Here is a 16,387-nt window from a genome sequence, read left to right as displayed (position 1 = left end):
AAATAATCAATGTGTCATTAATGTATAAAAAATATTGATAAAAATTTACTTCTGAAATAAATACATATTAATTTTTTTTATAACAATTCTTACAATTCTTTTTTTCAAGGATGAGATGATTAATTTTACTTCCTTCAAAACATATAGTTTTCTATGAATTTTAAATTATAAATATTAAGTACTTTTCTCTTTTATCGTGCATGAAAGTAAGGCAACTTTGTTTTTTACCTTATAATTTTTATAAGTTCTATCGATTCGGAAATTGAACTTTTTATTTTATTTTGCAATAATTATAACTTCCCCTCGAAAGTGATGAATTCAATTTCCTGTACATTTTTAAATATTTTCACTTTTCATTATTGAGTTTTATAAAATAGCGATTTGACATTTTTGCCGCATCGCAATTTCTCTGACGTGGAATTGCAACTATTCGACAAGTTTTGGACCGGAGAACGATATACACACCCGGGCATCCATTATTGTAACACACGTGCGGCTATTCCTGTCACGAAGTGGACAGACAACGAGGTTGGCTTATGTGGTTGCACGAACCTGGACTAATGTTACATCGGTCATCCCCCTTTTCGTCTACCGTAACATTTATCTCCATCGGATTCGTGTGTCCGTGAAGAGAGTAGTGGTTTTCAAATTTCTGCTCTCACATTTCTCTAGTTTCTGCAATATTAATTTGCAAAAACCTTCGCGTTATCCATCGTAAATTCTGATCATAAATTCAACGCAAGCTTAACAGTCGAAATTTATGATGTAAAATTCTCGAATCGACTTTTAGGATTACGATATATGTATATTTTTTTTCTTTAAAATATTTGCACGATAAAACGTTTTTCACGATAAATTTATTTTGATTTAAATTGAATAGGGTTTATTGTGATTTTACGCAACAAATGTTCCTAAACTAATTATAGCATCTCAATATTTTGTTCGATATGAACTTTCAGAATTATGCGAGGAATGGGCGTTGGCAAACAGCCGCGAATGCGTAGAGAGTGGCGGTTCGGCAGGCACGACGCATGGGGAGGAATCCGAGGATACGTCCGAAGCGAGGTTCACCCTCAAATATTTGGGCAGCACCCTCGTCGAGACACCCTCAAGTGAGGAGGCCACGGCGGAAGCTATCAAGACCGTTATCACCATGGTGCGTATTCGAAATCTTTTCACGATTTTTCTTAACAACGTATTCTGAAACAGCATTTCTAGCCTTGCAATTCTTTTAATCACAAATTGCATTTTTAAACTAGTTTTCATTAAATTTATGTGAATTATGTTTTTTTTTCATTTCTTTCTTTATTGATTTATCGTTATTTTTTATACGTTATAAATCATATCCCAAATAATTAAATATCAGAAAATAAAAGATCGTGCCCAATTTGCAAAGTTTCCGCCATATATTTGATTTACATTCTATATTATACAATATTAAATTTAGCTTTGAAAAAATTTTCATCATCATTTTTTTAAATTAATGACCTAGAAAAATAATATAATAAGTTTGCACTATATTTTCTTAAACAATATGTAAATTATATTTCTTTCCATATACAAAATGTACAAATGTTAAAATTATGTATATTTAAATATAGAGACATTTTTCTGATCGTTTTTTTTTAAATTTATAAGACATATTTACGTTATGTTTTATACCGCAAACGCGTGTAATATAGTTTGTGCAGAATTTTAAATTATTAACACAAATTTGACATTTGTCGAGAGAAGAGAGAGAGAGAGAGAGAGAGAGAGAGAGAGAGAGAGAGAGAGAGAGCGAGAGAAAGAGAAAGCAGGTTTACCATCCGCATCGGAGATTGCCACTGTATTATTTATCGTCGAAATTGTATCGCGCCGCGTAATTTACTTTAAACCATTTTCCGACGCGGCCGCCGTGAAGAGAATTTAATTGAAATTGCAAGATACTAATTCCGCGCGTAGCCACGAGTCCGTTAATAAAGCTAATGAAAATGAATCATGATTACTTTGTGCCGCGTTTATTCGTCGCTTTGTCTCTGTCACGGCTGACGAGGAATTTGTCTAATTCTTTTTTTTTGTTTTTCATGCTTCATTATTCAACAACCTGGCGGATGTTGTCGATCGACGATGAAGATTTTGGCGAATCATGAATGCGTTTTCCAATCGTAGCTATATTAATAGCCACGGAGTTCGGAAATTAAAAACATAAAGCAAAAAACGCGATGAAAAGCGAATACGATAACATAAAAAGCGGCATTAATTAGAAACGTTTGATCCAACTTCCGCTCATCCGTTAATTACCTTCGACTTCGTACATGAAATATCGCCAACATCGTTTATATCGTTTCCAATGAAACGAGTTTTACTTTTCTCATATGCGAAAATATCGCGTTGAATATGTGATTTTTTTACGCTTTATTAAAAATAAAAATTAATTTATATATAAAAAATTATTCCGAGAAAAAATATTTATAACGAATTTATTATATATCGTTTGATAGAGTTTTGCATACTTTGAATACCGTTTTTGTATTAGTAATTAATGTAATATTACTATAATAAATATGATTTATCTATCAAAATTATATTAATTAATTTGATAAACGTACTACAAGAATTATTTAAAAATTGATTTTATCATGAATCACAAATTGAAAAGAAAATAAATTTGGGAATGATAAAGTACTATTAGTTTTGATTTAATTTAGCAAATTTTGCGAAATCCTTGTTGAATAACGTAATCAGAGAGGGAATGAATTTACGCGATTTAGCAACGATTCGAGGCACATAATTAATTAATAACGAAACTTTGCGTGCCTCATATAATTCCAATTTCGAAGCGATTATGACTCGTACCGCGAGATTATATGGACAGCAACGCAGAAAACGGTAGTGTACATACTTTGGCAATTTCCGAGATAGTTATTAACGAGAAGGATTTTTAGTCAACACATGATTAAAATGCGCATGCCAGAGAATTTTGAACATTTTAATGATAAATAATCTATAATGCTTGAAATAAATTTATAATTTATTATAATATAAAAGAAATATAAATATTATTTTTATAATTCACAATATTTACCAAATTTTTATGATAAAAATTATTCATGAGGAGAGAATTTCTTTCTTTCTCTCCTTCTATAATATATTTATAATTTTCGAATAAATATAACATATACAGAATATATATTGTCATATAAAATTTATAAAATTATATGCATAATATATATTGTACAACAAATACAATTATAAAAGTCATTTATAATATCCGAAAGCACGATCTAACTATGAATGTGTAACTGCAAGTCGTGGATAACAACATAAAACATGGAGTACGTTGCCCGATTTGACTGTTCGTGTTGCACTAAGCTGCTTTATAGTTCAAACGATTTTGCTGCCTCGCGTCTACAATGCCGAACAAGAAGTTCTGGTTGCGGGTTTTTGTGAACGGCGAGTTATCTCGATTTGGATCCATTCGAAAGTTTCCCGACAGGTGCAATCGTATTCCGCGTCGGCAAACTTCCTGATCAAAACCTGCATTGCACCTCGTCTTTTCACGCTAACTGTCCCGTCGGACTCGTCTTTTTCTCTCTCTCTCTCTCTCTCTCTCTTTCTCTCACGTCGTCTTTTGTACCTGCGTAATTGCGTCCATTATATTGTTAATTCCTTCTCACAGCGTCGCAGCTATACTCTGAGTTTGAAAGAGACTTCGTCTCTATGGTATCCTTTGTCAACCGTAGGAATAAATTTGATCGCCTGTTTTAGTCTTTCATTAGGAAACGAACTTTCTTTTCAGAAATTAATCATATATAATATGCAATTAACTATGAAATGTATTTTTAATAACTTTCGTAAATGATTTATATTGTGAATATTAATTAATTTTTAGACACTTTCGAGATGTTACACCTCACAGGTTTCATCGACATGTTGGTTAAACATAGAAATATTTCTGTTTTTATTATTTCGAGATAATTTGCTCTAAGTCTATCCTAACTAATTAAAATGTCTCAGTCGCGAAGTGGAGGATAATGTTGTTCGCGCGTCTAATAGCATCGTCTTGCCTTGTCGCGACCATAAAGGTAACTCCACGTAGTTTCCACCATGCAACTCTTGCCCGCAAGTTCTCGCTGATAATGGTATTTAGTGTTTGAGAGCAAGAAGCTTGCTGATACAAGGCGCTCTAAATTACCGCGTGACCTTTTAGATGTAATTTGAATTAACAGACATGAGTCTAATACATATAAGTTGCTGCTTGTCAGTCAAAGAGAAACAGAATACCTAGAATATTTTGTTGCGCTCACATTAGAAAGCTACAAAAAGAGGATATTCTATGAAAATATTTTAATCTAATTAAAACAAGAAGCTAATAGGCACTAAAATATTCAATTTATCGGAAAAGCGAGAAATACACATTATATCTGGTTTCTTGCAACAAATAGCTGCCGGAGGCTATGGAATATATTGAATAAGTAGAAGTACTACGCTTGCTGGAAATTAAACGTGGTAATTATAAAATAAACGAAGAGACAGAAAAGGATTATCGACTCTTGTTTATCATTCCTCTCTTTCCATGAAAAGATTTGTTAAATTGTCAAAGAATATTATCTGTAATTATATTTTTATGAATTTTATTCAAGTTTAAACAAATTACAATCCTCGTTTCGTTATTCTGATAATAATGATTGTTATTATAACAGAAGAGGGCAAAGAATTTAATTAAAATCTCGAGTGACTTGTAAAATAATGGTATAGATAATTATTGATATCATTATTAAAATGTAAATATGAAATTTAATATAAGATTTGTCTTTACCGTGTAATCAGCTTCTTGTATTTCATTATTTGTTCAATGATAATATCAATCATAATAAATTTAGATTATAGAAAGAATTAAATTTTAAATATTTCTTATATTCAAATAATCGAATCAATTCGAAATCAGTCGCAGCTGCTATATATATTCTACAATATTTATTCTATACATTATAAAGTCTTTTTGCTCCAAATACTTCTTCTAGTTTATTCTTAGTTATTTTGATCTGAAGTTGGTTCGAGATAAAAGCTGCGATATATTTAAACCAACTTAAATTTATTTTTGTTTTTGGTACTCTCTTGAATATATTAAATATTAATAGTAGATAATATTTTTGGACGCGAATTGTATTATCATGAATCCCGGATGGATTGCTAATTGTAAGTAGGGATTAGGCAAACACATATATCCTTCTTTGATCATGTATCCACGACAGAAAGGCCTGTTGCAGGATTTGCTCGAGAATCGCAGGATTAAGGAACGTTCCGGAATTTCGCGCGATCGCGATTAAGACGGTGGGATCTCTATGTACTGCTTAAATTGTTAAATGGACCGCTTAATCCGCGTGAAGCCTCGTAATGGCATCGCCATGGAGCGACGCGAAAGCTTATACGATTTAGAAACGAGACATTTGATTTCTAAAAAATGTAATCTGGACTACTGCATTGCTTTATTTTATTCAAATTTATGCCGTGAATTTACCCTTAAAGGAACTTCCTGAGTTACTCTAATGGTTTTTGCATAGATTACTCGAATAAACGACGAAATTATTGTTGACAGAAAAAATTCTGAATTTAATAAAAATCTGATATTCAGTGATAAACTTTTCAGATTATTTTTTTGAAATTTCTTAATTAGAATTTTTATGTAGAACTTTTATATGATCGAGAAAAAAAGGGGCAAGAAGATGTGCTTCTAATTATATTACGAGAAGATATTAAAAAGATATTAAAAATATTAAAAAATAATCTCTTTTAACAATAATTAAAAAACTTTGACAGACTCTTTTCTCTTCCTTCACACATATACATCTTGAGAATGTAAAAATTATTATATAATACAGAAATAGACTTAATTGAGCGGAGAAATTAGAATAATAATATTTATATGTATAATTAGAAATTAAGGTATAAAGGCTTTGAAAATAGAAACAACTATAACTATTTTATCACACATGTCTCTTTATTATCATATTTTATATGTGTGTATATTTTTTAAATATAAAAATATATGTCTTCTATACATAGAAAAGGTCGTTAAATGAAGATTTGAAGATTATAAAATCAGAATTTTTATTTATTTTAGTTTTTTAAAACATTTTTTGTATTTTATTATATCAGACTATGTTAAATTAATTGTGAAAGAAATAATAGAACAAAGATACTTTCATGAAATTAAATTTTATCTGGTAATAAGCAAAAGCTGTTGCGCATGATTGCACTTATCCCATTTATTTCGTTTGTTGCAGGCAAAAGCAAGTGGAAAAAAACTACAAAGGGTCTCTTTGGCTGTGAGTTTGAGAGGAATTAGAATGACGGACTTAGCCACCGAAGAGGATCAGCTTCAAGTGTCGATATACAGGTATAGACATTAAATTAAGATAGAGTATAAAAATATAAAATAATATTAAATATAGAATTAGCAATATAATAACGTCAATTGAAAGATTTCGTGCCGAATTGCAAAGAAATTAAGATCTTTCAAGTATTTACTTCAAGATCTTTTAAGTATTTAGTATTTGCATAAAAATTGACATTAAATGTTAATATTATAGAGAAATTCGAAATTAGAATAAAACTAAAATAAAAAAAAAACATTCTTACATTCTATAGTAAAATTGAAAGAAAAAGCATTGCAGTATCATTTAATATCTACTCATTTAGTTTCGACATTTTTAAGGGGATCCAAAACTACCAACAGAACATGAATTACAGATTTTGAAAATCTCTTTTTTGGTTATAAGAATTGATAAATCCTTCTCTACAATTAAAGTATTTATAAAAACAACATGCGGGGACTAATAATTTCATATAAAAATGATAAACAATTAAAAGATGACAGTTACGTTGTAACAATATTTATTTAATATAAAAATTTCTACGGTATGTTTGTGTAAGAGATATAGCGTCCGCATTAGAAATAACATAACATAATATTAGTAAACTTTTGGAAATGACTTCAGAAGCCTAGTAAAAAAGATTTTCAAAATTTGTAAAAAATTAATCTCGTGCATCTGTGAGTGTGCGAGATTGAAACACAAACTCACGTCAGACGTCATTTCTAAAAGTTCACAAATATTCCTTCATGCAATTCCTAGCAGAAACCTATCTTATTTTGTGTGTATAAATTGCAAAACTTTTATATTAAATAAATATATTGTCATATTAGGTTAAATTTTGGTCAATAATATAGAATAGCTTTTGGATCTCCTTAATTTTGATATTCACGATTCTTATGTTATTTGTCGATGAGTTTTACCTTTATCTTATCGCTCAAAAGTAGCGTCTTTTTTGTTAATGCAATCTAAACAATCTTACAGTATATAATAAAATTTGCGCTTTACTATAAAAAAAACTTTTTCTATCTAAAAAGAAAACCTAAAACTTAAACCTTTTCTACCTAAAACAAATATGACCTATTTTATTCGATGCGGCAAAAATATAACAGAAACATGACGAACGAAATGCAACGATAAATAATTGTTTTTGGCGGAACATGCGCGTTTGAAATTTTAATCGCGCCGAATGAAACTCGTTTGCTGCATATTTTGCCGGGAGCTACCTAACCGCGACAAATTATATTCGATGTATGCATACGTATATATTATACATACATACATATATACATACATATATATACATATAAATATACATATATGTACATGCATATAGCGAGGAGCTGCATCGACAATCCAACGACATGACGATGATGATGCAGCGAGCGCGCGATATGCGACGAGCACGATTTCGTTGCGGGAAATTATCGGCGCGGCTATTTCCGATCCGTTACTCTGGTGCAATCTCCCTCTCATCGGGCTACCGTTCGATTTGTAGATTGCGAAATTTTCAATCTCATTAATGGTCGAGAGGATTACAAACGTTTGGTGGCAATGATGATTTCGTTAAGTCTGATTTGTGATGTTTTATGTAACATACATAATATTTTCCATCCATCGTAAAAAAATACTTGTTTAATATTAGAACTAAACAGCATTCCATAAATATACATTTGATTGTTAACAATCAAATTAAATATATCAAGTTGAAGATTATAAATTACATAAAAAGCAATATCTTATATTTTATTTTAAATCTATATATGTACATATATATATATATATATATATATTTTTTTTTTTTAAATTTTATTTTAATATCCTAAATATGGATTTTTTCAACTATTTTTTATTTATTTGAATTTTTATAGGAGTTTTATACAGTAGAGTTTTTAATTACATTTTTGTGAAAATAGTTGGGTGTAAAAAAATTTATGTTGAATTTCACAATCAAGAACCGATCTTTGAATTATGTATCTTTTAATGCATCAGAGATTATAAGTACAGAATATATATACTTTTGATTCTCGATTTATAATGTGGATTTAAAAGATCGTTATGTGTTTGTCTTTCTAAAGAAGATTTAATTTATATTCACAAGTTTAGTTGATAAATGCATATCATATTATTAATTAAGTCTAGTTGATATATAAATATACAATTGAATAAGAAAATTATATAAATATTGTCCGGATCGGTTTTACATATAAGATTATAAAAACATATAAGATTTATGTTATATATACTGATCAAGATTTAATCGAATGCAGCAGCGTCTGTGATAAAAAAATAAAGTTACAAAAAGATACGTTTCGGAAGAAAGTCTCGCCGAATTTTCACGCGGCGCGAATGAATGGATGAACTTTTTTCGCGCACCCGCGATAATGATCCCGCGGACTCGTTAGACCAACCGCGTAATTCTAGAGGTCGACTAGAATGAGGTTCCATTGTTAACCCGCCGCCGGACTTTGCTTTCCGTTTGCGCATAATACGCTCGGAGGTGTACCGAAGTGGCGAACGAGAAATTTTACGGGGGTGTGTGCAAAAAAAGAAGGAAAAAAAAAAAATGACGTGTCGGTTATAAATTCCCTTAACCTTCTCGCCGTTTGGCGCCGTTAACGGCAAGTTAATTAACCGGCGTGCAAAGACGCACGGCTGAATAAAATTAAGCCGTGGGATTAAGAGCGTTAAAGGGCATTATTTCGGGGCCAGCGGTATTATCAGTTCCCACCAGCAATGTCGTAACTTAAAAACTTCGTGAACCAAAAAAAAAAAGAAAGGAAAAGAGAAATTTGAAGAAAGAGAGGATCAGAGAAAGGAAAAAAAAAGAAAAAAATAAAAGAAGGAAAATTAACGTTCTAACAAGGAAGTTCTGTATAAAAAAAAAATAAAAAGAATTATTATATATAAATTTCTTTTTTGCGTAAGGAATCATTTTATATATGCCGTATTTATTTTTGATTGCTACTTTGTAAAGTAATTTTATATGGTAAATATTAAATGTTAAATTAAACATTAAATATTTAAAAAAATTATATATATATATTAAAAATAAACAAAGCTCGTTTACATGAGATAGGGATGAAAGAGCCTTGGAACGTTCTCCTAAGTTCCTTGCTAAAATGCCAGTTACATTACTGCATCCGTTCTTTTATAAACGTTCGCAATGCATCTCGCACACATTACCTTCTTTACACATTGCATTATTCTCGCTTCCCTTTCGGAATTTTGGATTTGCCTTCCAGCGAATTTTCGACTATTATACACGAAGTAAACATTCTACTGTGCGACATAAACGGAAGAAGCTGCCGCCGCAAGCGGTAAATTTGAATTTACATCATTCAGGATATATGTACGAAAAGTCAGATTGTAGCATTGCTAAAGACGCGGTTTATGTTGAGATATGCGTAATATCTTTCAATCTCCTTAAATGGTACACATAAGAAAAAAATTATTTTTGATAAAAAGTAACTTCTTACAGTGTGTAATTCGGATTTCATTAACCATTTGTTTCAGGATCTCGTACTGTTCAGCGGACGCGACGCACGATCATGTGTTCGCGTTCATCGCGACGAATCTGAACGAAACGATGGAGTGTCACGCGTTTCTCTGTCCCAAGAGAAAAATGGCGCAGACAGTGACACTGACTGTGGCACAAGCCTTCAACACGGCTTATCAGGCGTGGCAGTTGTCGCAGTCCGATCCCAGGATCCATCACGCGCAAGATAAGAGTCCTCCTTTGACGGACGACAAGACTGGTGAGAAAGCTTTTCATATTAGTAGTAGTACACTAAAATCGATTGTCGTAATCTTTCAAAACGATATAGAAATTTTTTAATGCAAGAAAATTAAAAAAAAAAAATGAAAACGTAAGGAGAAATAAATATTATTAACAAGTCCTGTTAATTTAATGAAGAGTGTTGAAGAAATATTCAGATCTTTAAAAAAAAGATTTATATAATTAAATATAATTATATAAATTAAATAATTATTAATTTAAGCAAAGTTGGAAGCTTTTTAAAACGCAAGTTACGCGCGATTAGAGCTTGAGGAAAAATTAAATAAATTCATCATCAAGTAAGTAGAAATAGAGCCTACTCTCGTTTTTCCACACTTCGGAAAAGTTGCCGCTTGCTTTAATCTGGAGCAGGTTTGTGTGAGTGGGGTTATAAAGAGGTGGCTGCTACGATCGTGAAGTGCAGTGCCTATATGGGTTTTGCACTTAACCCGCCGAGAGTACGGATATTGCGGGGTGCTTCCTGGCACCGAGCGAAAGAGGCAGGAAATTGTGCGTTAATATTGAGGATGGCGTACACACTCTGCAACAATGAAAAGTATTATAATTTTACTTTTGGACATTCTCGGTTTTATAATCCTCTTTCTTTTAATAATATTTATTTCTTTTAATAACATTTAACAATAAATATGGAAAGTAGAAAGCATTATAATTTTAATTCGTATAATTTCGTACTTATTTAATACCAGATTGTTATTTCGATGTAAAACTGATAAGCAAAATATTATAGAGAAAATAAAACCATTGCAGAAATAATTCTCTTTTAAAAGTTTACATTTTTAACATTTTTGTTGAATATTTCTCATTAATGCAGTATTATTTCCCATTCCTAACATAAGATAGATTTACTTTGATAGCACATTTGTGCCGAAAAAAATTTACACGCTAGATTAAACCGATACTCTCATAATCGAGCGATTTGATTCTTGCTGTATCGTAAAACTAGTTTATTGATTTTTAAATTAGTTTTTCAAGTATTTTATTTTATGCATATTGCATGGAAATATGTCGCTTTTGAATATTGCATCAAATATTTGGAGGTGCAGAGCTTTAGGAAGGTATATGTAGGTGATGCTTCATTTCAAAAATAAATATTTTCTTTGTATCAATCCGCTAAAGAATGAATTCGCATCTTCAAATCTTTTTATTGCGATATTTCATAACTATATTTTTATCAAATCTTTCTACATAACTCAAAATTGTTATAATTTTCGAAAACTTCTTTCAATTCAAGAATCATGTTTTTCCAGTATAAGTTTTAATACACGGATAATATTCGAATTATAAACAAAATTTAAACAATTACTTGAGAAATAAGGCTCTTTAATGTTTGCAAACACGAAACTTTAAAATCTGACCGACTAAAAACGCGGATAGTAGTGCGTTGATTTCGCAGAAAATAATTTTTTTGCGAAACTGATAAGTGCACAGGGCACATATTTTTCTTGGTGTATTTACCAAGACTTAATCATATTTAAATTCTCAAAATTTAAACAATAAATTAATTTTTACTAACCGCCTTTAAGATAAAAGTGAATAATTAGTCACTTAATATTCAAGTGCTTTATAAATAGTATTTCCATATTTATTTGCAACAAAATTCTATCTTTCTATTCAATATTATCAATTTATTCGGAAATAATAGGCAATTTCTTTCTGTTATACATTCTGTTTGATACCGACTAATTATTTGATCTGTATCTTTGACTGCAGATAACAATGAGAAAAAGAACGCCAACGAGACAAGAACCACTACTGGCAAGATTAATGAACAAAATAAGCAGAATGGTCAACAACGGCGTAATGAAAGCCAGAAGAATTTACTAATTGATCTGTCAAACGACCCTAAACCGGCAGGAAATTCATGGGTGAGTGATGAAATGCGAGAATCTCTCTCTCCCTCTCCTCTCTCTCTCTCTCTCTCTCTCTCTCTCTCTCTCTCTCTCTCTCTCTCTCTCTCTCTCTCTCTCTCTCTCTCTCTCTCTATCTATCTATCTATCTCTCTCTCTCTCTCTTTGACGCATCGTTGTCGTTGCTGGCGCCCATTAAAAGGTGCCTGATCGATCGCAAAGCGGTAATTCCACAGCCTTTGATCTCTGCTGTTACTACATCGTGTCGATACTCTATATCGCGTTACTACATTTATAAGCCTGTCGCCATTAATTTGCATCGCATTAGTAGATACGAGAAGAGATTGCTCTTTTAGAGATTAATTAAAATATCCGGAATTGCAGTCGCGTTTCGTCCGTATTTATTTCTCGAGAATGTTGAAAAAATTTCAAACATGTTTTATACTTTTGCTTAGGAAATCTATAGCGCCAAAAATGTTGTTCGGATATTTTCTAAATCAATTAAATCGGAAAGCTTTATATAAGCTTTATATATTTCCCATATGCTATAACTTTATTAATTATATAACTGATTAAAATATTTTTAAATATATACTTGCAATATTGTGTTCAATTCTTGTAGAATTATAAAAGAAGAATGTTGTACATATATATTTATCTATTTGTTTTACATATATTTATATTATATATATTTTTATCCATGTATATTAATCTAACTCTTATATATTAATAATAATTTAATAATTATAATAATCGTATTTTTTAAAACTTATAATTATTATTGAGAGATAATAAAATAAGATAAGAATTTATTGAATAACGTGAGTTGCTTGCTTCCTTCAGGTGTGCTTCGAGGAAGATTCGGACGCGAAGAAAAGCCAGAAAAAGAGTGCAGCGGTCAATAACAGTATTCCTATGACCACCCTTAGGCACCATACAACGGCGTCTACCCCAGCTCATCACGTGGTGCCTCGACCAAGCGCCGGTTTCAAGGTACAGAACGCCTGGGGTGAATCCAGATCGGTCGATCTCATATGTTCGTAGCAGGCAGGGTAGCCGACGGCCGATAGCTTCAGAGATGTGCCGTTAATCACAGGCCTCTGGAAGCATCTTTCGAACAACGGCCAAGCCAAAAAGACCAACGGCAGCCATTAGATCCTTCAGTCCAACTGTTCTCACATAGCTTTCAATCGCGAATTTAAACATCAAAAAATAAGGATCCTTGCCGATAATTCGTATTTTTAACGAATGCCGAAGAAAGACAGTGGAGACGTGACACAGTGATGTCTATCTTGTGTAATGTAATCTTAATGAGACTATGTTAAGTCCAATGAGGTTTCTATATCAGTTGAGGAAACGAAAAAATGGCTGCGTGGATGATTTCTATTCGGTATAATAACGGCGATGCTGATTTTTAGAGGACCAACCCGCGGCGAAAAAAAGATTGCAATAATCGAGGTGAGATGAATTTGCAATGAATTTACAATGGATTTTGTATATCGCGTATATACATATATACATATATACATATAAACCTGTGCCAATTACTTTACATATACATATCGCACTAACATCAGTGAACGAGAATATAAGAGTGTCGAGACACAGTGCTTTTTATCGTTGTTAACAGTATTAACTCTGGACTTATTGTTAGATTAAAATTAGTTTCAGAAAATAAAAAACTTCAAAGAGAGATCAGCATTAAGATTAATCTTCAAGATTCATCAAAGGATTAAAAACCTCGATGCGAAGATAAATTCATTATTAAATAAATCAATTAAAAAAAAAGTTAAATGTTAATTTATAATTTATTAATTCAAATTATTTTTTAATAAAAAAACAATTATGAAATGAATATCTCTAAAAATATTTATAGAATTTACTACAAAATAAATAACGAAAATACAATAAATAAATTAGATGAACATTTAGCTGATTTTTTTAATTATACAGTAAATTTTTAAAATCAGGTTTTTCTGTTTTTCTTAAACAATATATTAATGTGAAATCCATTCTTGCGAGTACAATTCATGCGAGTATACTTTGGAGTTTTAGTACTAAAAATCCCGTCCAAATTTGAAAATATCGCTGCCACATTTTAACGCCGGGTATTTTGAATATTTTACATTTACAATGCAGTATGCAAATAAATTGCTTTAAAACGATTTTCTAGTGAATTCTTGTCACGTAAAAAAGCGTGTTCCAGAGTTAATACCTGTTTGTTATTTTTATTCAAAAGAAATTCCAACCTCTCTTTTACTATATTATACACAAAATGCGAAGAATCGAGAAAACGCCAGGTTTCGTAGATCGATTTCCTATTACGGATGCTGGATAAAGATAATCCTTTACGTAATCGTTGATAATAATTGAACCTTTGATTGAATAGCTGGACTATTTCTTATTGTTAGCTAAAGTTCTCGTTAAAGTTTCTTGCAAGAAGTTTGATATAAACGTAGCCATTTAAACAGATATGAAAGAAACTGCATTATTTTTAATGCACTGTTAATTTGTGATTAATTTATTTCATAAAGCTTATTTTTGTTCTTTTTTCTTTTATTTAAAGAGATCAAATTTGCTGAACAAGCTTTCTTGCGCATCGATGATGACACAATTTCATTGATAGCATTGAATTAAAGAGCAATTGCTATCAAATTATCACAATATTTGCATATGATATATTAAGCATCAATGTGTTGATATGTTACAAATAAATGTGCGCTATATAATAATTAGTAGGGCATAATAATGCCGCTAATAATCGAGGGGAGAGCGTTAACATGATTTAGCGTTAACTATATTGATATTTAATTTATCAATTGTTAAACCATAAATATATCGTATTCCTGGTTGTAGATCATATCTGTATGTAATTATCGCTATTACGTGACATCGGACAATTTAAGTCCTCATTTTGCGATAATGTATTATTATCGATTCGGTTATGTTTTCACGAAATAATAATTTGATATTTTTTATTGCACGGTCGACATAGGGCTGTGTTCGTTTCCGAAAGAGAAAGATATAATGGATATATAGTATACATTATATGGTAACTTACTGTCCATTAGTTGATGTCATATCGTCAAAAAACGACGTTTTTAAACTATCAGATCAAATTACGTCGATTTTAATATAGTTATTCTGATAGAAGGTTTTCGTAGATTCATGGAATTTATCGCGAGATGATACAAATCAATCGAAATGCTCATTTTTTTACCATAAGTCATATTAATCCCTTTTTGATCAAAGTTCTTGTACAAAAAATTTTTCATTATTTTAATTTTTATGATAAAATATTGAATTTTATTGTAAAATATTTTTTATCTCTCTCTCTTTACATAAATATTTTTATACGAATTATTACGTTAAGAAATAGATTGTTGTGGAAAGAGCATTACTATTTTTCTTTAAAAATCTGTAAGAAACATTATACTCGTCTTTTATTTAAAATCTAAAGAAATTCGTTCATCGTTATAATTAAAAATTAATTGTCAAAGTTTTTAGGTGCCAAATTAAATATATCAAGAATGGATTACGATGGCTTTAGATTATTTTATCCCACACAGATCAGATAATATATCAGAGCTGTAAACTTGAACGTTCAAATGTATGCTAATAATCATTTCGAAATATGTCACGATAATTCCATTACTCTATGCTGTGCATTAGTAGTATATTCATTGCACTTGTATTTATCACAGGAATGTTACATACATTTTTTGCGCTAAATGTTCGTAGTCCATAAGCCAGCACAAATTAAATATACGTATACATATCCGACGTGCATCTTTTGAGAATCCATCCCAGTACAGAAAAAAGAATCACTCTCTTTGCGATCCTTAAGACGAATCCAAATATCGATTCATTCTATCCTTACGCGCGCATGCGCGTTGACTAATTAATCCTCTTGAATCGCGTTGAATAATTAATCAATACTGATAACATCAATTTACATTTGCAAAATTATAATGAAATTATGTTTGTACGTTTCATTTTATTAACAATTATTGTCATAAGCTAATAACACGACTAGAAGTCATCGGATCTGTTTCTCGAATAAAGATAAAATGACGCATGGTATCAAAGATAGAAAAAAGGAATATACTTTAACAGAAATTTATTGTTCCAATACATCACGAATGTAATTTGTGAAAAGGGAGATAATCTCCCAGATGTTCTGATAAGTTGAGAAGAAGCATTACGTACACGAGGATAGTTTCTATAATTTATGCATTTGTCTGCCTTATTTTTTAGATAGTTTTTTCTTTAGCCAATTTATATAGATGTCATCATAACTTTTTCATAACTTTTCTCTTTGATGGACTTATAAAAATCGAAGATGATTACTTTTTTAAACTATAGCTCCTTTTCTTCGGTAAAAG

The 16,387-nt window shown here is 30.9% G+C and overlaps 1 protein-coding gene across 6 annotated transcripts in view; it reads left to right on the top strand.

Moving 5' to 3' along the window:
* The window catches only part of LOC140675429 (ankyrin repeat and sterile alpha motif domain-containing protein 1B), an 82,987-nt gene extending 67,202 nt beyond the window's left edge, over positions 1-15,785 (top strand). For all 6 annotated transcript variants that reach the window (XM_072909915.1, XM_072909916.1, XM_072909917.1 and 3 more), the window contains 5 exons: positions 960-1,156; positions 6,270-6,382; positions 9,873-10,114; positions 11,866-12,020; positions 12,846-15,785. In XM_072909915.1, the coding sequence (XP_072766016.1) occupies positions 960-1,156; positions 6,270-6,382; positions 9,873-10,114; positions 11,866-12,020; positions 12,846-13,046 (908 nt within the window). In that variant the 3' untranslated portion in view covers positions 13,047-15,785. The remainder of the gene's footprint in view (positions 1-959; positions 1,157-6,269; positions 6,383-9,872; positions 10,115-11,865; positions 12,021-12,845) is intronic.
* The last annotated feature ends 602 nt before the right edge of the window (positions 15,786-16,387 follow it).

This window comes from Anoplolepis gracilipes, chromosome 17 (assembly GCF_047496725.1).
Source record: "Anoplolepis gracilipes chromosome 17, ASM4749672v1, whole genome shotgun sequence".
Classification (NCBI taxonomy): Eukaryota; Metazoa; Arthropoda; class Insecta; order Hymenoptera; family Formicidae; genus Anoplolepis; species Anoplolepis gracilipes.
Note: the sequence above shows the minus strand (reverse complement) of the source record. Positions and strands in the feature narration are given on the sequence as shown.